The 23,612-nt window shown below is 46.1% G+C and overlaps 1 protein-coding gene across 4 annotated transcripts in view; it reads right to left on the bottom strand.

Annotated features, from left to right (window-relative positions):
• Positions 1 to 4,176: 4,176 nt before the first annotated feature.
• Positions 4,177 to 23,612, bottom strand: part of ZMYND11 (zinc finger MYND-type containing 11) — an 836,880-nt gene continuing 817,444 nt past the window's right edge. For all 4 annotated transcript variants that reach the window (XM_078663281.1, XM_078663280.1, XM_078663283.1 and 1 more), the window contains one exon: positions 4,177 to 6,667. In XM_078663281.1, coding sequence (XP_078519407.1) covers positions 6,545 to 6,667 — 123 coding nt within the window. In that variant the 3' untranslated portion in view covers positions 4,177 to 6,544. The remainder of the gene's footprint in view (positions 6,668 to 23,612) is intronic.

Below are 23,612 nucleotides of genomic sequence, written 5' to 3'. Positions count from 1 at the left end.
CCCAAATCTACTTTTCTCTCCATTTACTATCTCAACATGCGCTCTGCTGTCAAGCACTATCATGAACTCTCTGTTCTACTTGACCTCCACAAACCTGATCTCTTATTCCTTACAGAGACTTGGTTTTGTGATAGCTCCCTCCCTTCTTTATTAGCAGCTCTTCCTGCTACCTACTACGTACTTCACACCGACCGTTCCTCTGGCAAAGTGGGCGGAGGTGTTGCCTTGATCACCCGCAAAGAACTCCCCTTTCAGCCTCTTACTTTCCCCCCTATCGGCGCCTCAGATTTCCTAGTTGTCCGCTCCCTCTCCCTCAAAGTCCCTCTTACCTGTCTCCTAATGTACCGTCCCCCCCAACCCTCTCAAGCCTTTCTTCCTGGGTTTCAAGAGCTTGTGGCCACCCTAGCGGTTAACAACTCCTCAATAATGGTGCTAGGCGACTTCAACTTTTGGCCCTCTGACCCAGCAGAATGCTCCATCTCTAAAGAATTTTCAGATACCCTTCGCTCCCTCAACTTCAACTCCCATGTTCACACCCCCACTCACATTCAGGGCCACATCCTCGACCAGATCTGGTCCCTCAACTGTCCTATAGAGTCCCTTTCCACCTCCCCCTGTTCTTGGTCCGACCACTCCTTGATTTCTTTTACTCTACATCTTGGCCAAGCCACCAAGCCCTTGCTTCCCAAAAACATCTGGGTACGCCTTTGGGGCCGGGTGGATGTGGCCCAACTAGCAAGCACTCTATCTTCCTCCAGCCCAGATGTACTTGGTCTACCTATTTCCGCACAAGCTGATTCCATCAATTCCTGGCTTCTGTCGGGCTGCTACTCGACCGCTCCTCGCAGATGCGTTTCCTCCAGACGGACCAATGATTCCAACCGCTGGTTCAACAAGGAACTGAAGGCCCTAAAGCTTACAGTCCGCCACGCCGAACGAGCCTGGAGATGACATTACTGCTACTGCCCCAATCTCAAAACTCAGTACACCTCCCTCCTGTCGCAGTACAAAAAAACTATCTTGACCACCAAAACGGACTATTTCTCATCAAAACTTTTAGCCGCCGAGAACCAGCCCAGGGAAATTTTCTCTATCGTCCACAACCTTGCTTATTCTGATAGAACCACCCTCAAGCCTCCCCCGTCACAGTCTCTATGCGACTCTCTGAACACCTATTTCTTGGACAAGATTGCAAAAATCAAAGCCAATATTCTTCCCCCTTCTCCCTCTTTTCTCAACCCCCCTTGTCCTCCTGCTGAGGCTTGTCTTGATTTGTTTCCCCTCCTAACGCAAGAATCCTTTCTTTCCCTTCTCCCCCTGGTCAAATCAGGATCCCCTTTAGACCCGTGCCCTGCTTACATCCTCAGGCACATCTTCTCGACCTGTGTGCTACCCCCGCTCACCTTTCTCAACAGCTCCCTGTCTCAGGGTGTTGTTCCTCCAACTCTAAAAACAGCTATAATTCTTCCCATCCTTAAAAAACCCGGCGCTGACCCCTCTGTTCCTGTCAACTATCGTCCCATCTCTCTACTTCCCTTTTTAGGGAAAGTACTGGAACGACATGTGACCAGAGCGCTCACCGCCTACGTGGAAGAAAACCGAGTATTAGCCCCCCGTCAGGCCGGATTTCGCCCCGCCCACTCCACCGAGTCGGTGGTGCTATCCGTCCATGACAATCTTAGAGAAGGCATGGACACCAACCTTCCTCAGGCCTTGGTCCTCCTCGACCTCTCCGCCGCCTTCGACACGGTGGACCATTCCATCGTACTCTCCCGTGTCGGGGCGGTTGGGGTCGGTGGCTCGGCCCTGGTCTAGCTGTCCTCCTTCCTAAGGGACCGCACCCAAGCGGTGCGCCTGCGCGACTTCTCGGCTGAACCACATAAGGTTCCTTGCGGGGTCCCACAGGGCTCCTCCCTTTCCCCACTACTCTTTAATCTGTACATAGCCCCCCTCATCTTCTCTCTTCAGCAAATGGAGGTCTCCGTATATAACTATGCGGATGACCTCCAGCTTATATTCTCCCTATCTCAATCCCCTGACTCCATGTCTAACTTTCAATCCACTATGATTTTCATCCGGGACTGGATGAATTACAACCACCTGAAATTAAACCCAGACAAAACCGAACTGGTTTTGACAGGTGGTTGTACCAGTCCCTGGTCCCCCCTTTTTTGTCCCCCCTCCCTTGGTCCTCCTCCGTCCCCCTCTGCCTCCGTTAAAACGCTTGGCATCAAGCTTAACGATCAACTCACTCTGCACTCCCAGGTGAGCTCAGTGGTGTCCTCTTCTTTTCTTTCACTCCGCACTATCCGTAAGGTTTCCCGCTTCTTCTCCTTATCGGCCCTAAAACTTATTGTACTAGCTATGGTCATCTCTCGATTAGACTACGGCAACGCCCTATACTGTGGCATGCCCGCATACAATGTACGACGGCTACAGCTGGTTCAGAACCAGGCCGCTCGTCTAGTCTACAACTTGTCCAAATCCCATCACGTCACCCCATCCACGAACGCTCCCATTTCAAAATGGGCTGCATCACTTTTCAGGCTCAGTTAGGCTCCTCCCCTGCCTTTATCTCATCTGAGATTATAGCCTATGCCCCTGCAAGGGAATTGCGCTCATCTTCTCAACACCTGCTGACCGTTCCCCGTTTTCGGCTTAAAAAATGGGGAGGCTCAAAATTCTCCACACTCGCCCCAACCTTCTGGAACTCTCTTCCTGCCCATCTCAGATCCTCCACTCAATACTCTCTCTTCCGAAAGGCACTAAAAACCTTTCTTTTTCTACAGGCTTTCCCACAATAAATCCTTCCTATGCCCCCCGGACCTCCCCGCTCTCTGAGGCTCAGTGAACTACAGCGCCATGAAACCGCCAGGTGTACGCGCGCTTTAGAAATGATTTAAACTCAAATCAAACTCCGTGTGCCTCGAAAATACAGCTCTAAACATTGCCTTTGCAATCTACATTCGGCATGCATACCGCACCTTTCTGGTTAAGGCGGTAGGACCAGTAATCCCTGCTCTCCCCTGTCTAGCTGTCTAATTTAAGCTGCACTTTAGCCTCAAGTTTTATAAAAACAAAAAAAAAAATTGTTTACAACTAGTCGCTTCTCATCATATCTGTTACTGACTAGCGATCTATCCATTTGGACTGAGTTTTTGCACAAGTAGTTCACTCTCCTAAATTTGTTGGGTTTTTATGAATTGTAAGCCGCCAAATGTCAATACATCAAATCCCTTGCACTAGTACTAAGTGTTATTGTTGGCTATCTTAAAATTGTTTCATTTTTAATGTACAACAGAAATTGAGCAACAGGCTTCGGACGATTCTTATTGATCAACTGCTGTAAAATATGTTGCGGAATTTCTTATTACAATGTGCCGACCTGCTCATCTACTGTGAAAAGCTTTTAAGGATATTTTTCTTTTATCCAAATAAAGATTTTATTATTATTAAGAGGCCTAGAAGTCTCAGGGTCACTATAACTGAGACCCAGGCTGAAACATTGGGATCATAGCCCAAATATCCTGGACTCATTGAGGCTGAGGTATAGCTCAAAACACCACTGTATTTAGGTTAGCCCAGATGAAAGGGAGCATTTGCGAAGGAGTCTGGTGTGACTTATACACATTGATGGTCAATTGGTTGGCCGTCATCTGGAGAAGGCTGCAAACTGCCTGCGAACCTGCCTTTAACAGTCAGTCGATATGAGGAGTCAGTGACGTGAGCAGGTGTCGTGTGTGCGTATATATATATATATATATATATATATATATACATATACACACACACACACAAGCAAGCAGAAGTGATGAGCACACAAGACGGCATCATAAGAAGAGCCATGACAATGCACAACACCATCTGTTGACGCTGGAGGATTACAGTACAAACGTTTTTGGATCAGTCTGACGCCTGGAGGTATTCAAAAGGTGAGGAGCCTGCGGTTAGAAGTCTCTATAAGAATCATAGCTTGTCTGTTCTTTCAGTCCAGACTTAGTAAGTTGGTCCATACCAGTGCTTGCTAAAGGTTAGTGTAATAGTCCTTTCTCACCTGAATGGAGGCAACACTCCCCAGCCTCCCTGTTTCAAAATGGCATGCCCGGGAGGCATCCTGCACGCAATGCATTTTCTGGATCTGAGCATTCTCTTAGCATTGACATATGAACAGACAGCTTTTGTTTAAATACATTTATTAACAAATGTTAACACATTAAATGACTCTATATGCTGCTAATCAGAGCCAATAACAAAATGCCAGAATGCATCATAGAATTGGACAGCCACAATGAATAATTACAATGTGCATAGTGGCTAAGCTCAACATCTTAATATAGTTGTATCATTTGCTGTGAAGTAATGTATAATATTGATTTCTAAAACAATCAATTGTATTTTTTTTTGCTAGAATGCATACAGAACGAGGCCACTTTTTCACTTTTTTCCAGTAGAACAGTTCAAATTTTTTTTTACACTGGAGAAACTTAGAAATGTGCAGCTGAATCAACAGACAAAAGAAGAAAGCCAAAATAACACAAATATTATTTTCATGCAGATACCAGGTAAGTTTTACATTTTCTGGAATGATTTACACCAAAATGTCTTTCCACAATTATTTACTTTCATAGGGGTGGATCGAAGTTGTGGAACTCTAAAAAATAATCTAACAAGATTTTCACAGAGATAAATTTACAAAACCATCAGGGTGTCACTGTTATTTCATAGAAGGCCCATATTCACAATGCAATTTTTGCTTTTCCCTGGCAAAACCTGGAGAAAATGTGTTTAACGGCTTTCATTACAAATCCTCTGCTGCCATTGTCTAAACGCATTCAATAAATATCAAAGTTCTAAATAAATATGTACATTTGTCTCTATTTTGTTCAAAAATATCTAGATGATTAATGGTAATCTACAGACTTAGACCAGGACCACCCTCAGAAAGAATTTAAAGGTCTATTACTAAGGGGGTATAGCCCATTTTAACAAGGTTAAAACATTTTTCCAAAGCAAAAAAAGAAATAAAGCCCATCAAGCATTCTGGACAATGAATAAACCAAAGTTGTTTGTGATCAAAAAAGGTAATTCCACTATCGATCCATTCCTATTGTTACTGCTTCTTAATTCAGATATTCTGCAAAACACAGAGTTTTCACAAATTACAGCATCTTTAATACGAGAAAAGTGACATGCATTCGTTTTCATTATGAAATGGCCACAGAAATATGCAAGCAAATAGATCACTTCTATCTGCTGATGTTGAACATAGGGGCATATATTTGATAACCAGTAAATGTGTGACATATTAAAAACTTTTCTTTTTCAATTTCAGCCATCAAAGAAATCTGAGCACATTCTAAGTTGTCACATGTAGGTGGATTATTTTGCATTTCAGGTGATTGATATTAGAAGACTTAAGCAATTAGGCCTTGGTATTTAGGCTGTTGGCTGTTTATGGAAACAGAGATCCTGTCATGCAGCACATCAGTGTTTGATATTAGAAGAAAGCACCTTAAATGATATATGTTTTGTTGGAAATACAAACTTCTTCTGTGCAACGTAAGTGCTTTTTGTTCCTTTTATTACTGATTTTGCAGAGGAATATGTACTATGCGGTAAAATGCATTCGAAGTTAAATGAGGGGGAAAATTTCAAAGTAACTGATACGCCTCAACTAAGAATCCATGGGTGCATATAAGGTAGTATTTGGCTTTTATTTTTTTTTAAACACGCGCTCCTTGTTTGGACAACAATGACATGTGCAAAATTTAAAAATGTAAATTAAAATATTCATTTTTCTCTAAGATCCAGCTCAGTAAAAGATTAATTCCAATTCCCTGAAATCTTAACTAGGAGTTCGACACTAATAATTTGTTATAAAATGTATATATAGAAAAGAAAAGATGCACCAAAAAGTGACTGGGAAACATTCAGGAAAAAAATATGCAGGACTAGCAGCACCTGCAGTGTCAACCCTGTTCCCTAATTTTAATCATATACCCACTGGTATTACCAACAGATAATGCCTTTAGACACTAAATAAAGCTGAATAAACAGCTCAAACAGGTTACGAAATTAATGGTACATCAAGGTAGTATATTTTCATGACATTTGAAAAAGTTCTATAGTTCGTTTTACATTCAGATCACTGTTTTAAACGTTCATTTTGTAATAATTCGCATGTCTGTGTTTCATGTGATCTGCTTTACAAGTTAAAATCTCCATAAAACCCAAACATCTTAAAATTTGCTTGAACCACAAAATAATTTCAAGTAAAATATTGTAAAAGAACACATTTCACTGATGCAATTTTTTTCTAAGTGATCCTATTAAAAAATAGGACTTATCAACTGAAGATGACGTTTTGAAACTACGGTGCAAAACATTTTACGAAGATGAGTTTAAAAGCTGGTGCAAGAACAGGAAGCAAATTCTAAGCAATTTTGGCTTCTTGGAAACAAAAACCGCTGTGTCTGGGAATAATAACACCTCTGTGTTTCAGAACAGTAACAAGCTTGAAAACTACTACAGAACTTTTTAAGTTTCATCTTTTTCTGCGGCAAGTGCGCTTGTGTTCGGCATGCCAGTGTTCCTGCTGACACTTGATAGAGCAGTAAGATGTGTTCCAGCAGCAGTGATACATGGCTTCTTCTTCACAGTTGTAGCACTGCGAAAGAACAAAACAAGTTTTCCTTTATCAACCATCATATTTTCTATGTAAATAGTGATAAACCTCTAAACATTAGACGGCTTTTGCATGTCCTGACCATCTTCTGATTTATTATGATATGGTAAAAACTCTTGCGTTCCAAATTATAAATGTGAAAGATGGATTTAATTTTAAGGTACTAAACAAATTCATATTCTGTCTTTCAATACTTGCATAACACTTTCTAAAAAAGGAAAAGAACATATGAATTTAAGTAGACAAATATATTAAGCAGTTAGCCTTTTGCTGTTACTGATGCTGGTGTGCCATGTTATATGCTTTCATTTGTAATGCTCACCTTAAAGTTGATTAAATTGTTTACACATTTATCTGAAAATAAACTAGACAATAAGCATAAAACATAATTCAGGAAATTATCTTTATGTGCAGTTTTTGAAATAAACGTAAATAAGGAGTTTCAGGAAATAAAAAGAAAGTAAAGAGGGACATAAGATGTCCTACCTTATGTTAAGCATAGAACAAGCATTGGCAATGCCAATCGGTCCCGCCATTGGGATCTTATATGTATATGTATTTAGCTATGTAGCACATAAGCGGAGGGGGAGCGTGACACTCGGCATTTTAGCTGATGGCGGCTGAGGGATTCTGCTGCCTCAAAAAGCGCCTTCCTTATTCATACGAGATCGGTAAATTTAAACAGGGTAGCGGTAACCTCATGTTTACAGTGGTTAGAAACTGCAGAAGAATGGTGTGAAGCGCTCTTAATAAAAAAGTTTTCACCAGCAAAGGCTTGATACGAAAGAACCCAAAGAGCCCCGATGGGTGAATGCCGAGCCCCAGCCACACTCCCTGGGTTTTGGCACCCAGGACTGTGTTTCATTTTGCCAAAAGATGCAAAGAAATCAGAGAGCACTACTTTTTTCATTAAGTTTCATCATTTTTATTTTAAAGCGAAATCTCCACCCACCAGGATTTCAAAGCGCTGGACAGAGCAGGGAGTGAGAACACCAGGCATTAGTCAACCATTCATAGGCTGATAACATAACAGAGGAAATATTGTACCCTTTGTGATGAGAGATTTAAAATGGATACCAACAGAGTACAAGGAAACTAAAAACAGTGTGTACATTTTAGACAAGAGTACCCAGTGTTTACTGTATCGCCAGTCCCGTGAGACTCAGACTACATGTATGATATACTGCAGGGGTGACAGGCATGTTGGCATCAGTGCCGGTATGCACACTGTAGTATACTACAAGCCCCAAAATGCAACAGAAAGGATTTTAGAAACTATCATTCTCAAAGAATGAACATTTATACAAGAGACGATGAGATGAAGAGAGGATGAGGTGAAGAGACAATGTGATGCTCTTGAAAACATTTTAAAAACATGTTAGGGTAAAAAAACAAAATAAACCAAACAAAAGAGAACATGCAGTGTGTGGGTTGCTGCTCATTCCCGCTGCAATACTAGCCACACTGTTTTTAAATAAATATTTGATGTTGTGTGTAGTTAAGATCGAGTTAACAGTTACCGGCATATTCCCATAAAAATACATTATTAGGTTCTACCGTTTCAAGGACACAGGTCACGGCTATCATGGTGAAGTAGCCCGAAAAGGAGATGATGGGGCACTTGGGGTAACTGAAGCACTCCATGTCCACCAGGTAGGTGAGCATGGTGAAGAGTGTTCAGGCACAGCACCGACTAGATGCCAAACTAAATGCGAGCAAAGCGCAACTCCTTGGCCGCGAAGTACATTAGGCCATGGGCACACCGGGGCTCGCAGCAGCGCCCAGAAAGTGGTAGCCTACATAGGCGGCACCCGCAATGCCTGCAGGCAGGTGAAGTGTTTCGGCAGTGCCCCCGCCCTGGAGCAGAGTACAGAGCGGCCCATGCTGCCTCTGCGGGCTGCTGGTTCTGGTGGCGTTGTGCTGGGCGTGCCGTCTGCCTCCCACTCCGAGGTGTTTTGGGCCACACAGAGCACCCCGGCCCCATGCACACAGAGCTTGCAGGGGGCACCTAGAAAGTGCTAGCCTACATAGGCGGGCAGGTGAACTGTTCGGCTGTGCCCCTGCCCCAGAGTAGAGAGCAGCCCACGCTGAGTTATTACTTTGTGTGCTGCATAATGCTTTGACACAGTGCATCCAAGTTAGGCCAGACTGCTTCTGTGCCAAGCTGGATGGGATTACAGAAGCAGAAAAATACTAGTCGGAGGGCACACTATGCTAAGCACAGATTTCCAGGTTATGTGTTTCTAAGCCACGCCCCTAATGACATCGGCCACACCCCTTTGAGAGACCCCCCCAGTTTTTTCGTCCCACTTAAAGCCCTGGACCTTAAAGCACGGGACCTTAATCCCACTTAAAAAGTGGGATTAAGGTCCCGTGGCGTGATACGGTTCTCTCTGAGGCAGGGACACCTTATTCAGTTATGACTGGGACGGAGAGGTTGATGAGAGCACGTGCAGGAATATTCAGATGAAGATTATTGGCGGGCTCGGCTCTCACAGCCGTGCTGGACTGCCCTGGCTCGGCCTCGGGTGAATTTACCGTCTTCCTCGCCCCTCTTTGCCTGTCCGGCCCACCTCTGCCCATGTTGTGCATGTCCCGCAGTGTGAGAACCGGCGCTGCTACCCACTGGGCTGTCTAGCTCTGCCCATGTAGTTCCTGTTAAGCACTGGTAGCGCTAGAGGTAGCCTGACGCTTGTCCGCGTGCTGCTGCGGCCCTCTGGTATGCCAGCCCAACACTTGGGAACTGAGCCCAAGAGAGGCACTGGCCAGCTCTGTCCGTGCCGCTTACTGTGGCTCCCGTGAGTCTGTAGAGAAGGCGGAGAGGGGCGGTGCCTACCCAGGCGGCCAGGGCTCAGCCTGGTACCGGGGGGAGGCGTTTGACGGTCTTTGGAGATGGCAGCCGGACGCAGACCCTGGGAGTGTGCGCGGCAGAGCAGGACGACAGCAGCTGCAGCAGGTAAGAACATCTCAATGCCTGGATGAGCGCATTGTATGCACCTGAACACCCGGGGCTGGCATCGGCCTCGAGACGCCGCCAGGCACGTGGGCTGTTGACACTGGGGGCATTGAATTTAACGATGTAAACCTGTTCAGGGACTCGCTGGAAGGGCAGGGGGTTCTGCACGATGTTCTGCCCACCGTTTAAATGGTGACGAGGTTTGCCATTTAAACATAGCATTATTGTGTAGTAATCTCGGTAGCTCTTGCCACTTAACTGACACGCACAGAAGTATGTTGCACGCACCTTTCTACTGCTCCTTAGTGCACGGACATGGCGATCCTGCAGCTGCTGCCGGTGGTGGTGAAACCGGATCACGTGACGCTGCCTTCCATAAAGCCGGCCAGGAAGCAGTCATTGCGTGCGCGCTCTTGTGATTAGGCTGCGTGCCAGAAAAAAGTGCGGCGAGTAAAGGGGCCAGCAGCCTTGGAAGGATACAAATGACAACATACTCGTCATGAGGAGGCACTAACAAGCCTTAAACCAATTGGAAGGCAGCATTTACTGACCTCAGTCAATGACAAAGATATGCGGAAAGTTGGAGGAGCTCCCCCCACTATAGTGTATACAGCATCTCTCGTTGAGACAGTGCATGCGCTGCTTAGGCGAGACCTACAAATGATGAAGTCTTGGGAAATGTTGTATTCCATTGAAAACCAAGGCAGAATTATTTAGCATAAACATATAATAATTCTCATTGTAGGAACTGCCTTCACCCCTCCTGATTTGCTGAATTCATTTTGTAGGCTTAAGAACTTTGTGCACTTTACCACTTCCAACCAGTACTTATGCCTCCTGCTAAGTAAAATTGGCCTACACCTAATAGGCACATTTATTTTACTTGTAAGTCCGTAGAATATGGTACTACACATGCTCAGGGCGTGCAAATTAAATGCTACTAGTGGGTATGCAGTTCTCATTGTGCCACCCACTAAAGTAGCCTTTCAAAACACGTATCAGCCTGCCACTATAGCTTGTAGTGCAGCTTTGACCTGTCTATCTCTCCTATTGACTAACACTAGGTTACCTTTTTGTATTTATTAAATAATAACTTTTGATTGGGAAGAGATCGAGAAATAGTGTTTGCACTCAAGTAAACTGTAACTTAAAATCATCTTTAATGGTAAAGTTGGATTTTAAGCCACTATCCCGAAAATTGCACTTTTTTTTTTAGTTGACCTTTTCTTGTTCTAACCAATTGTGGCTTCTGCCAGTGTCCTGAGTCACATGAATGTGAATGGCTCCGCTGTTGGGGTTTGTGTATTCAATTCCAGACATTGACATAAAAGGGGGCTAGGTGAGGACAGCATGGGTCATCCTAATTGTATGACTGGGGGTGGAGCTGTGCCTTGCTCCACTTACACTTCAAAGTAATGGCCTCCAGCACACAAAAAAGGAACTTGACACTAGTCTTTTTTTACACAAGACTTCTTGCAGCCTTATTAGGGGAAGGGAAGAACTTTCCAGAACCAGATGTTCTGGTAATATAGCGAATCCTCCCAATTTCAAAGGCTGGCACCAGGTACAAATACTGGACCTCGAGAGCCACTCTTCAGTACACTCCTGGACCTGTGGACATTACAGAAGAAGTACTGCCATGCTCCCCAGGGAACAGAGTGACTCAAGTTGGCTGATCTCCTGTCAGAGCCACAGGGACACAACAAGCTCCAGAGGCCTCCCTGCAATTGCCCAACTGACTAGCCCGAGACCTGCTGGAATGAGTTCCTGATCCCCAAGAGGTGCCTCGCTAGGTCATGGACCCGTGGCTGCATCAGTTGAGCTCCTCCTGTGAAAAAAGGTGGACTCCTGAAATTTTGGGCTCTTCGCAACTGGGAACAGACCAGTTTGCATTGAGACTCTGCTGAGAAAACGCAAAGCTCTAGTGAATCTGATTCTCTACTGTGTCGGATGTGGGGTGTCCGGGTGAGGGAGGTGGAGCCAAGAGCTCTGGAGGGTTGGTGGAAGTTCAGGCAGTGGTTTATATATGATGGTACTTGGTCGTGGAGGGCTTTGTAGGCATGTTCCAGCATCTTGAATTGGCATCTTTTCTGGACGGGGAGTTAGCGGAGGTTCCTGAGGTGGCAGGTGATGTGGGTCCGTTTAGGCAGGTTCAGGATGAGTATGGCCGCTGAATTCTGTATTGTCTGGAGTCTCTTCATGAGTTGGGTGGTGGCTCCTGTGTACAGTGAGTTCCCGTACTCCATCTGGCTGGTGGATAGGACTTGAGTGATGTTTTATCTCAGGCCGATGGGGAGCATGTGGAGGGTGTAGAAGCTGGTGGAGGAGACCGAGTTGATCTGTTTCATTGAGGGTTTGCTGTCCTGTATGGTGTCAAGATTGCGAGCATGGTATGTTGGAGTGTTACCGAGTTCAGCGGGCCACCGGGTGTTGCTCCATGTAGAGGTGGTGTTTCCAAAGATCAGCACTTCAGTCTTGTCAGTGCTGAGCTTCACAGTTGATCTTCCTCCAATCGGCGACGTTCATCATGAAGTTAAGGAAGTTGATCCATGTGGAGGGTCTGCTGAGAGCTAGAGGATGAGCTGAATGTCATCAATGTAGGATATGATGTTGAAGTTGTGTGTTCTGACTATGTCTGCTAGGTATGTCATATACGTGTTGAAGAGGGTGGGGCTGAGGTATGAACCTAGAGGGATGTGGCAGATGGTGCGCTTAGGGTCTGAGGCGAAAGGATGGAAGTGGATTCTCTGGGTTCGTCCTCTGAGGAAGAATGCAATCCATCAGAGGGCGTCTTCCTGGATCCCGATGTGACGCAGTCTCTTGATGAGTGTGTGGTGAGAAGGTGTAGAACCCTGCGGAGTGGCCGAGGAGGAACAGGGCTGCTGATTCTTTCCTGCGAATAGGGTATGGATGTCGTCGGTGGTCTCGGTGCTGGGATTGGCGCAGAAACCGGATTGCGAGGCATCAATAAGGTTGTTTCTCTCCAGGTGTTCGGTGAGCTGTGGGTTGATGGCTTTCTCAAGAACTTTGCCGGGGAATAAGAGCAGCAAGATGGGTTGGTGGGTTGGTAGTTTTTGAGTTTGCAGAGATTTTTTTTGAGGAGGGGTCTGACTTATGCGTGTTTCCATGCGCCGGGGAAGGTGGCTGTAGTGATGGATGCATTGAGAATGGTGGTGAGTTGGAAACGGATTTCCTTACTTCTGAGGTTGAAGAGGCGGTAGGGACAAGGGTCCGTGGGTGTTCTGTGTGGTAAGGGGATGCTGTAGAGGTTGGTGGTTTGGGATTCAACGTTTCTATAATTGGTGGAAATCTTGTTTTGGAAGTAGTTTGCAAGTGTGTCGCAGAGTTCCTGTGAAGGAGAGATCATGTTCTTGGTGGCTGTCGGGCAGGATAACGCTCTGAAGATGCGGAAGAGTTCCTTGCTGTGTTTGGCACTTGCTTCTATGAGGTGTGCCAGGGTGTCTTTTGTCGTGACTTTGAGTTATTGGTGGTATTCGATGAGAGCAGACTTGAAGTTGGCTCAGTCTAAGTGGTTTCTGCTGGTGCGCCATCTTCTCTCCAGTCGTTTGCAGCTGGGTTTCATAGTCCTGAGTTCTGGTGTGAACCAGCTGGCTTGATTGGTGGGTGTTAAGGTCCTGGAATGCTTGACTGTCGGTGTCCCAGGTGGTGAAATTCTGGACTGCTTGTTCCAGGTTGGCTGTGAAATCGTGTTGAGGGTTTTCAATCCACTGGACCAGAGTCACTGTGTTAAAACTGTGGAGGAGCTGGAAAGCCTGGTGGTGGTGACTGAGGATCCAGTGATGGTGAAGTCGATGATGGCGTGGCTGCTCCAGGTGAGTTCTGTGACACAGCTGTATTTTTTTTAAAAATCTTTTTATTAACGTTATAGAAAACAGTGGTGATCGTCACAAAAAAAATACAGTACATTATATACAAGTGTACCTTAGGAAGCCCAATCCGACTGAGCAGAAAATTATGGAAACATTCATTACAGTTTATCACTTAGTATTCAGCACTGCGAGTGGTTTGTCAACCGGTGTGATCTGGAGGGGTTCGCATATGTGGCCCCTGTATTCGTTCCAGTTGGACCACACAACAGCCCACTTCCGGGGACATCCCCTGGCCACACAGACTGTTTTCTCCTGGAGCATGCACCAGTCCATGTCAGTTTTCCATGAGCCCAATTTCGGAGGTTCCCCTGCCCCCCATAGCCTTGCTATGTTCCTCTTTGCTATTACAAAGCACAATGTGGCCCATGTCCTCCCATGAGCCGATAGGTCAGTACGCTCCCAGATGTTTTAGGAGACACCTCTTGTCTCCCACTCGGAGTTCTACCTCCCACATGCATCGATTTATCCATTGCCAATAAGTCTGGAGCAAAGGGCACTCCCATATTATGTGGAAGAACGTCCCCACCTCTCCACACCCCCTCCTGCATAGCCCGTCTTCACTGCGGGCCATCAACTGCAGTCTAGTTCCAGATATGTAGACTCTATGGAGAATTTTGAGCTGAATCAGCCTAAGTCTGGCCGAGATGGCTACTTCCTTTGGGGACGCTAGGGCACTTCTCCACTCCTCCTCATCTATTTCTAACCCATCCACCTCCCACTTCCCTTTGAGGGGCCGCAGCAAGTCTGGGGAGTTATTGATAATTTTCTTGCATGTGAGGGATATGGCGTGCTCGGGTAGGTGGCCATAAAGTAGTCTGTCCTCCAGGGGGGATGAGGCCGGGGGGAGAGTCCCCGGGGGGGATGTTGGATTGTAGGGAGTGTCTGACCTGTAAATATCTGAAATGTTCTGTGTGAGCAAGCTCATATGTGCGTTGCAGTGAGTCAAAAGAAACAACACCTTCTGAACCCCACAAGTCCCTTATGTGGGAGATCCCGATTAGGTCCCACTTGTGGAACCCTTTGCTGTGGCCCAGGGTACCCAATCTTTCCGATACCCATAACGGGGTAGCCAGAGTCAAAGTGTCTGCCCATCCCAATTTGTGTTGGATGGTGTGCCACAGTTGGACCGAGTGTTTAGTGGGCCCTGTAAGCGGGTACCTGCCAGGTTTGGAGTACAGTGCCGCCTCAAAGTTCCCGCCCGGTAGGAGCCATTGGTCCATTCCAAACCCCGGATCGTCGCCGTCAGAGTATGTGCCCTGATTGATGGCCGAGAGATGTGCGGCCCAATAATACTTCCAAATGTCCGGGAGTGCTATACCTCCATCAAACCAGCCTAACGTAAGTTTCTGAAGGGAGATTCGAGGCATCCCGACCCATAACAGCTCTCTAAGCGTGGATTCAATAGACGCGAAATAAGATTGTGGAACCAGGTCTGGATAGTTCTGCAGGGCATATAAGAATCTCAGCAACGCCATCATTTTAAAGAGCGACGCCCTACCTAGCAGGGACAGCGGGAGTTTCCGCCAGGAGATCGAGTCCCTCTTGAAATGCTGCAGTGGTGGCAGGAGGTTCCTTTCGTATCTGGTGGCCTTGTATTTGGAGATAAAGATCCCCAGGTATTTAAACCCATCTGTGGCTGTCTTAATCGGGCAATTCCGGGGGACCACTGGAGGGTTTCCGTGAAGGACATACATGTCAGACTTGCCCCAATTAATGCTGTACCCGGAGTTCCTCCCGAAACTAGTAAAGATGTCCATGGCTTCCATCAGGGACCTCCGAGGTCTTGTGAGATAGAGAAGGATGTCATCCGCATACAATTATATCCTGTCCTCCCATCCATCGGTCCACCGGAGCCCCTTTCAGGGACAGGTCTTGCCTGATCCAAGCCGCAAGTGGTTCCAGGGATAGGGCAAAAAGCAGGGGCGAGAGGGGACACCCCTGTCGTGTCCCCTTCTCTAACGCAAAAACCTCAGAGAGTTTGTTGTTTACCGTTACCTGGGTCAAAGGCTCAGCGTAGAGGAGACGCACCCACTTGATGAACTCAGGACCAAAGCCCAGTTTCTGGAGGACCGCCATCATATAAGGCCATTCTAAAATGTCAAAAACCATAGTGGCATCAAGTGATACCACTACTGCATCCTCCTTGAAGGTTTGGCAGCGCCCCAGTACTCCATGTAACCGGCGAAGGTTAAGTGCCGTGTTGCGATGGGGCATAAAACCCAACTGGTCCGGGTGGACCAGGGTCGGCAGGACGGGTCTGAGCCTATTGGCCAGCACCGTGGCCAATATCTTGGGCTCCGCGTTCAGCAAAGAGATAGGCCTATAAGAGGCACAAGAGTCTCTTGGTTTGCCTTCCTTGGGGATGGCCACTATGGTGGCTATGCGCTGGTCCCGTGGCAGCAGACCCCTCTCCCTGCTTTCCTCGAACATTCGCTTCAAGTAGGGGCTCTGAGCAGCAGAATGAATCTTAAAAAGCTCGATAGGCAGCCCATTAGGACCCATGGCTTTTCCCGAGCGGAGATCACTAATGGCTCGGCCCAACTCTTCAGCCGTGAGCGGTGCCTCAAGGGTCTCCCGTTCTGCCTCCGTGAGGGTAGGCAACCGGATGCCAGCCAGCAAGTCAACCGAGTCCTCCTTCGGCCGGTTAGACCCCGACACAACTGTATTTGACTCTGTCGCTGGCCATGAAGATTGGGTCAAGTGTGTGTCCTGCGCTGTGTGTGGGTTCGGTGACTACCTGGGTGAGGTTGATGTTCCTCATAAATTCCAGGAGGTTGGAAGAAATGGTGTATGTGGAATTGTTGAGGTGGAAGTTGAGGTGACTGAGGCAGATGTAGTGCTTTATGTCGATAGCTATTGGGGCTATTCGGCGTGCGGTCTCTGTGCATCATCTTGTAGCCATTGGATGTTGCAGCCGTGATGCCCGGGGTGGAGGAGGAGTTGAGACAAGTCTCTGTGATGAAGATTACATTGGGGCGAGGGTGTTGATGGTGTATCAGATTTTGGTAGCATGTTTGCAAAGAGATCAGGAGGCATGGCGGTGGTAGCTACTTACCGGCAGAGGAGGGAAATCTTCATCTACCCATGCATAGACCAGACACAGATAGGTGTAACAAGTCGTGTTTGCAAAGAGATCAGGCGTTGAGCAGGAGGCATGGCGGTGGTAGCTGCTTAATAATCAATCAGACAGAGAAGCACTCCTATTTTTGGTGGCAAGTTTGTCTAAACCATGCCTAACATCAGACCACCCTACCTCGAGTCATTCCGACTCGACCACTACGCACTGTTGCTCCAGGTTGGTTACCAACGTAGTTACATAATGTTAAGCAAAAAATTATTTTGCACTATATAGTTGCACATAACTCTTGTCAAGCACTCAAAAATAGAAACACACCGCATTTAAAAGCTTCTACTTTTTACTTTTGTTCAAATAAAATCAAATTGATTCACCACAAGAACAATGTATAAATATACACATAATTTGTTCAACGATCCAGAATTATTCCAACTTTTCGGTCTTGAACCTGATGGGGTGCCATTTTGTACAATACTTGTCTTTTACGATGTTGCACCACTCGCCTAGGTGTGCTATAATACTTTCGCCCCCACCGGAGTAAGACACGGAGTAAAGGGAAGCGAGAGTTCATTGTTTTTCCGTTTTTTTGTTGTTGTTGAAACCGCTGGATGAGGAGTTTCTCTCTCTCAGACAGGTCCGTGAGCACGGTAATGTGATCTTCTTTGGCAGTGGCGGTGAGTTAACCAATGAGGGGGTTGAATCCACTGTTGGTACAGGTGGCAGTCATATGTATGGAATCTACGTCAGAATTCTTTACATTTCTCATTGCCCATCACTTTGAGAGTATCTTGATCCATTTTCATATTCGCCATCCGCATGGGTGCCGAAGAGAGAGCGTTTCAACCCAAATGGTTCTTGCTCAGGGTACCCTGAGCAAGACCTGTTTGGGTTGAAACACGTTGGTGGTGGTTACGGTGAAATTTGCACTCATGCAAATAAATCGATATTGAGGCACCTCATTCTCTTGGAGTATGGTGAATCTTCGATTCCTTTTGGTGATACATATAAGCGAGGGACAGTCCACCCTCAATACCGGCACACACTGTGCAATAGAGCTCACTACAACTGGACTAGTTGTTGGTAAAAATATATATGTATATACATATATGTGTATGCTTTTAGGGTACTACGTATTTTTTTAAAGGTTTAAAAATACATATATATATATTGTATTTGATTGGTGCTTTGGGATCCCCGCACCTGGGCGGGACTATTCAGTGCTTATGACCATTGATGAGTATCACCCATAAGAGAAATGGCTTTTTTTTCTGATTAGTTTAGTTTCTTCCAAATAGTATGATTGTCCTACGAATGTCTAACATGTCAAGAGCTCTTGTACATGTGTCTTTGGTTGCTGTTAGAGTGCTGGCAGCTGCATGGGTTGATTATTACGGAAGTGTGAGGTGACTTTGGAAAGAAATTGGGGATTTGCAGTGAAGGATCATTTGCCATAAGCTCTTGCATTTTGCAGATCCTGAATAGCTATGTGGTTGCTCTTTGAAACTAAGTTTTTAGTGTTTTTGTATTTTTTATTCTGCTTTATGGATTGGCTTGAAGGTTCCTTCATTGTGTCTGTTCCAAGTTTAAATTCTGCATTGAAACATGTCCAATTCTGATTTGCCCCAATTCCCGACGGAAAATGCTACTTACCAGTATGCATCTGTTCTTGGCATGTAGAGCTGCAGATTCACATACTGTGCATAGATCGCCATCTAGTGTTGGGCCCGGATGTTTGCACTTTGTTGTTGTGTTGGTATAAGTCTTTGGAAGTCACAAGATAGGTGACTCCTCCTGTGGACAATAGTGCGCATGGGCATCGACTCCATCTTCAGATTGTTTATTCGCCAAGAAGGGAAATGATGGAGTTTTGTAAGAAACAGAAAAAGATGCCTATGTGATGTACCTAAATAAGATAATACTGGTACAGATAAAGGTATCCCGGGAGGTGGGTTGGCGTGTGTGAATCTACAGCTCTACATGCCAAGAACAGATGCATACTGGTAAGTGGCATTTTCCGCTCGAGGCATATGAGCTGCAGATCACACACTGTGCATAGATTACATAGCAGTATTCTCCCTTAGCAGCGACCACCAATATCTGTTGCAGTAGTTTGAAATAATGTTTTGAGTATAGCTTGGCCCACACTAGCTTGTTGTTTTGCCTGCATATCTACACAATAGTGTTTTGTGAATGTGTGCGGTGTAGACCATGTAGCTGCTTTGCAGATGCCATCCAAGGGAAGGTTCCCTAAAATTCCCATGGAAGTCCTTATTTCGCGGGTAGAGTAGGTTTCAGGGAGAAGAGATAGTGTACGTTTTGCTTTGTGATAGCAAATTTGTATACATTTGACAATCCACCTTGCAATTCCAGACTTTGATATGGGATTGCCTTTATGTGGTGGTGGGGAGGATACAAAAAGTGGTTTTCTTTTGCAAAAAGGTTTTGTTCTGTCAATATAGTAAAGAAGTACTCTTTTTACGTCCAGTGTATGAATAGCTCTTTCTGCTACTGTCTGTGGTTGCGAGAAGAACACTGGCAACTCAACAGATTGGTTGAGATGGAAGGGAGAAATAACTTTAGGAAGGAATTTGGGATTTGTTCTATGAACCACTTTGTTATGATGGAGTTGGAAAAATGGTTCTTGAATAGTTAGTGCCTGTAGCTCACTGACTCACATTTATGTAGAGGTTCGAATGGGGGACCCATTAATTTAGTGAGAACGATGTTTAGATTCCACACTGGAGGGGGTGGTACCCTTGGAGGAATTATTCTTTTGAGTCCTTCCATAAATGCTTTAACGGCAGGTACCTTGAACAATGACAAATGTTGTCTATTTTGCAGGTAAGCTACTTTGGAAGCAAGATGTAAGGGTGGCACAATAAGTGCTGCAACCCTTAGAGGCCTTCCCTGGCCACAGTGCCCTTGGTACCTATTGTACCATTTACAAGGGTCTTACAGATGGCCAAAGAGTGCCAATGTGGTTTTGTATCAATGCAGTTTAGGGAAAGAACATAGGCCCTGATTGGAGGGAACCCAGGGCACACTCAAAGCACATTAACAGTTTGGCAAAAAGTGGGGTCACCCATGCAAAAAGAGGGCACTTTCTTACAGGCATGATGAAGGGGGAAACATGTACAAGCCCTTTCAGAAACCTATTTACAATAGGGGACTTAAATAAAGAGGGCTGGTCAGGCAGCCACAGGAAAGCGGATAGAGCAGAAAGATAACCCTTGAGAGTACCCAGAGAAGAGCCCTACTGGGCAAAGGTAAGAATAAGAAAACAAGTTACTTACCTGTAACTTTGGTTCTCCTGTATTGGAAACTTTCATAGATTCCCATGCTTGTATCATTCCCCATCGTCGGAATGGGAGTCCCGGTCTACATAGAATAGCAATAGAAACCTTCACCAAAACAGGGCCTCGGCTCATTCTTGTTTTGCAACCTATCCACCTCTTTTTGTAAAAGAGACCAAAAAAAATGAACAACCAATCAGATTAATCTCACCCCTTAGAACCCTCCTGAGAGAAGCTCAGAACCTCAGATTTTCGTAGCCGTTGTGAAAAAACACCCCTGAAGATGGTAGAGGCCGATCTTTCTCAGGGGAGGAGGGTGAGTCGCATGGGAATCTATGAAAGTTTCCAATACTGGAAAACCAAAGTTACCGGTAAGTAACTTGTTTTCTTACTCCAGTATTGGAACTTTCATAGATTCCCATGCTTGTATCAGAGTAGCTAGCAGTTATCAGCACATTTCTGGAACCATGACCATTGTAAAACTAAGAACAAAGAAATTGCATATGCATCATAATGACAAATTCAATGGTCAATAACACACTTAGAAAAAACTTAGCAAATATAAACGCATAAGGTTAAAAAGTGTGCAAGAGCTGAAAAAACAGTAACGTGGAAGGAGGGATGAAAGGGAAAACTCACCACTACTCAAAGAGGTTCCTCAGGACTGCGTTGCCGACTGCTGTAATGCCTTGTAAACATATGGGTACTGCTCCAGGTCGCCGCCCTGCAGATCTCCCGAATCGGAACTCCGGCAAAGAGGGCTGTCGATGAAGAAATTGCCCTCGTGGAATGAGCACGGACCCGCCCTTCCAGGGGCTCTGTGACAATACTGTATAGCGCTGGTAATCCAACGAGCAATCATCTGCTTGGAAAGGGAAAAACCCTTACGAGGGCCACCAAAGGACATAAATAGTTGAGAAGACTTCCTGAAACCCTTAGTACGTAGGAGATAGAATTTTAAGCATCTCTGAATATCAAGAGTGAAGTGCCTTTTCTGCGGGAGTAGAAGGTTGAGGGGAAAAAAGTTTTAAGTATAATCGGCTCATTTAAAGTCTAAAGGCACTTTCGGTATGAACTTTGGGTTGGTACGCAGTATCACTGTACCTTTTTTAAATTGAAGAAAAGGTTCCTGAATGGTGGGAGCCTGCAGTTCTCCCACTCGTCTAGCCAACGTCAAGGCTAGCAGAAGAGCTACCTTCCAGGAGAGGAATTTCAACTCCGCCTGATGAATAGGTTCGATGAGAGGTTTCATGAGCTGGGCGAGAACCAAGTTACGATGCCAAAGAAGGCTTGACTGGAGGGAACACTCTGAACAGGCCCTTGAGAAACTGTTTAATTATCCTTGCTGATCAGAGGGACGGCCCTGAAGATGTGCGTCTGAAGCGAGAGATGGCTGCAAGATGCACCTTAATAGAAGAGTGAGCCAGTCCCGATTTTGCCACTGAAAGAGTATATGGAACTTAATACGGTTCAGACTTAAAAGGATGGATACCCTTTTGCTGGCACCAAATGCAGAAACGCTTCCACTTCAACTTATATGTCTTGTTGGTACTTGGGGCTCTAGCCTGAGAAAGGACCTCCCTACATTCTGTTGAAAAGGTCAAACCAAGAAATTCTCGCTGCTCAGGAGCCATGCCGAGAGCTGCAGAGACTGCGGATCCGGATGCTAGACTTGGCCCTGGGACATAGTCAGCAGCGAAGGAATCGGCTGCAGCGGAAGTGGAAGGTCCAGGGAAAGAAGGTGCAGTTCTGTGAACCAAAACTGTCGAGCCACACAGGAGCTATCAGAAACATCTTGCAGGGTTCTGCTTTGAGCTTCCTGAGAAGTCTGGGGATCAGAGGAATGGGAGGGGGGGGGGAGCGTAAACAAATACGCCTGACGAGGCCATCGAAAGCGCATTTCCCAATGATCCCGAATGGTGAAGCCTGCTTGCGTAAAATCCTAATTTTTTTGTTCTCCGGCGTGGCAAAGAGATATATGGAAGGCCTGCCCCATCTGCGAAAGGCCTTCCGTTGAGTGGAGTGGTCCAGTTCCCACTCGTGGCTGACCTACTTCAGTCTGCTGAGTGTGTCCCCTGCTCTGTTGAGAACACCTGGAAGGTGCTCCGTCTGTAGTGATACTTCCTGCTGGATTGCCCGCTCCCAAATTGTCTGGGCTTCTTGTGACAATTGTCGAGGTCTGGTGCCGCCTTCCTTGCTTATATATTGCATGGCCGTCTTATTGTCTGTACGTATTAGAACAGCAGACTGCTGTATTCGTGGAAGAAAAGCCTGCAAGGCCAGGCGAATCGCTCTGAGCTCCAGTAGATTGATATGTAGAAGACGATGCTGGGGTAGCCAACGGCCGCTTACATGAAGGTATTGTAATACTGCCCCTCAGCCCTCTAGCGAGGCGTCTGTAGTTATTATGTGAGGAGCAGGGGTGATCCTGAAGGAAAGGCTCTGAGAAATGTTTTGCTTGCTCATCCACCATGATGCAGCGTCCCTCATGGCCACGGTAACTGAGATCTTGTCGTCGAAGGACCCATAGAGTGGATGCATCCGCAACCTGCAGTGAGGAATCAGAGGTATGCAGGAGGAAATGGACCCCAGGAGGGACTTGTAGAGGCGAACTGAAAGTGACTGTTTTTTTAACAACCAAGAGGCCATGGTCATCAGCTTTTCTTGCCTCTCCAGGGTCGGAAAAGCTTTTTTGATGGGCGTGTCCAGAATGGCTCCCAGAAATCTGTCTGTTCTGGATGGACAGAGAGTAGACTTTTCTCCGTTGAGAGGTAGTCCGAGATTGTTGAACAGGCGTGTGCATGCTATAACTGATTCTTGTGCTGCGTGCCTGGTAGGAGTTTTCAGCAACCAATCGTCCAGATAAGGGAAGACCTGATGATGTTGTTTTCGAAGAAAATCTGCTACTGGAGCCAACACCTTTGTAAAGATCCGCGGAGCAGATCGGAGTTCAAAAGGTAGAACCTTGAACTGAAAGTGGCTCTTGGCCATGTAATACCCCGAGTTGAGAAGCCAAAGGATGTCCTGTAGAGAAACCATCCGAAATGATTGTTTGATGAGATAGGTGTAGAGCTCAATCAGATCTAAAATAGGCCACTTTTCTAAAGTCTTCCGAACCAGGAGTAGAAAGTCTCTCCCCGCTAAGAGATAGGGACCGGTTCTATCGCTCCTTTGAGGAACATTTGATGGACTTCCAACCATAGAAGACGGAGATGTTTTGATACAGTGGTGCGTGGGGGCTTGGAAGGTGGTGCTTGGACAAACTCCAGAGTATGGCCGCATTGAATAATCTTCAGCACCCAACGATCCAATGTTATTTGTTGCCAGTTGTGGAGGTAATGTGATAGTCTGCCTCCCACTGATGTTACAGGAGGAGAAGGGACAGTAGTAAGAGCCAGCAAGCCGCTATTGACGCTTCGAGGAGCCCCTCCCATGGTGTCCTTATCTTCCTCTGTTAGACGATTGAGAGAAAGAAGAGGATTGATTTTGCCGCTGGTTATAACTCGGCCGGTAAGATTGTGAATTTGATGCATATGAGGAATACCGTTGTTGCTGGTACCCTCCTCTATGCGTGGCATTACCTCTCCCTCTGGCTCCACGGAAGGGGACCTTAGGGTACTGAAGAGTCCCTAAGGATCCTGCGGTCTACGTGTCTTTCTTGATGTCCTGGAGCGCATCATCATGTTTCCCAAAAAGAGCTTCCCCATCAAAG

The sequence above is a fragment of the Lissotriton helveticus genome, chromosome 10 (assembly GCF_964261635.1).
Source record: "Lissotriton helveticus chromosome 10, aLisHel1.1, whole genome shotgun sequence".
Lineage (NCBI taxonomy): Eukaryota > Metazoa > Chordata > Amphibia > Caudata > Salamandridae > Lissotriton > Lissotriton helveticus.
The sequence above is the reverse complement of the archived record's forward strand: the minus strand, read 5'-3'. Positions and strand labels throughout refer to the sequence as shown.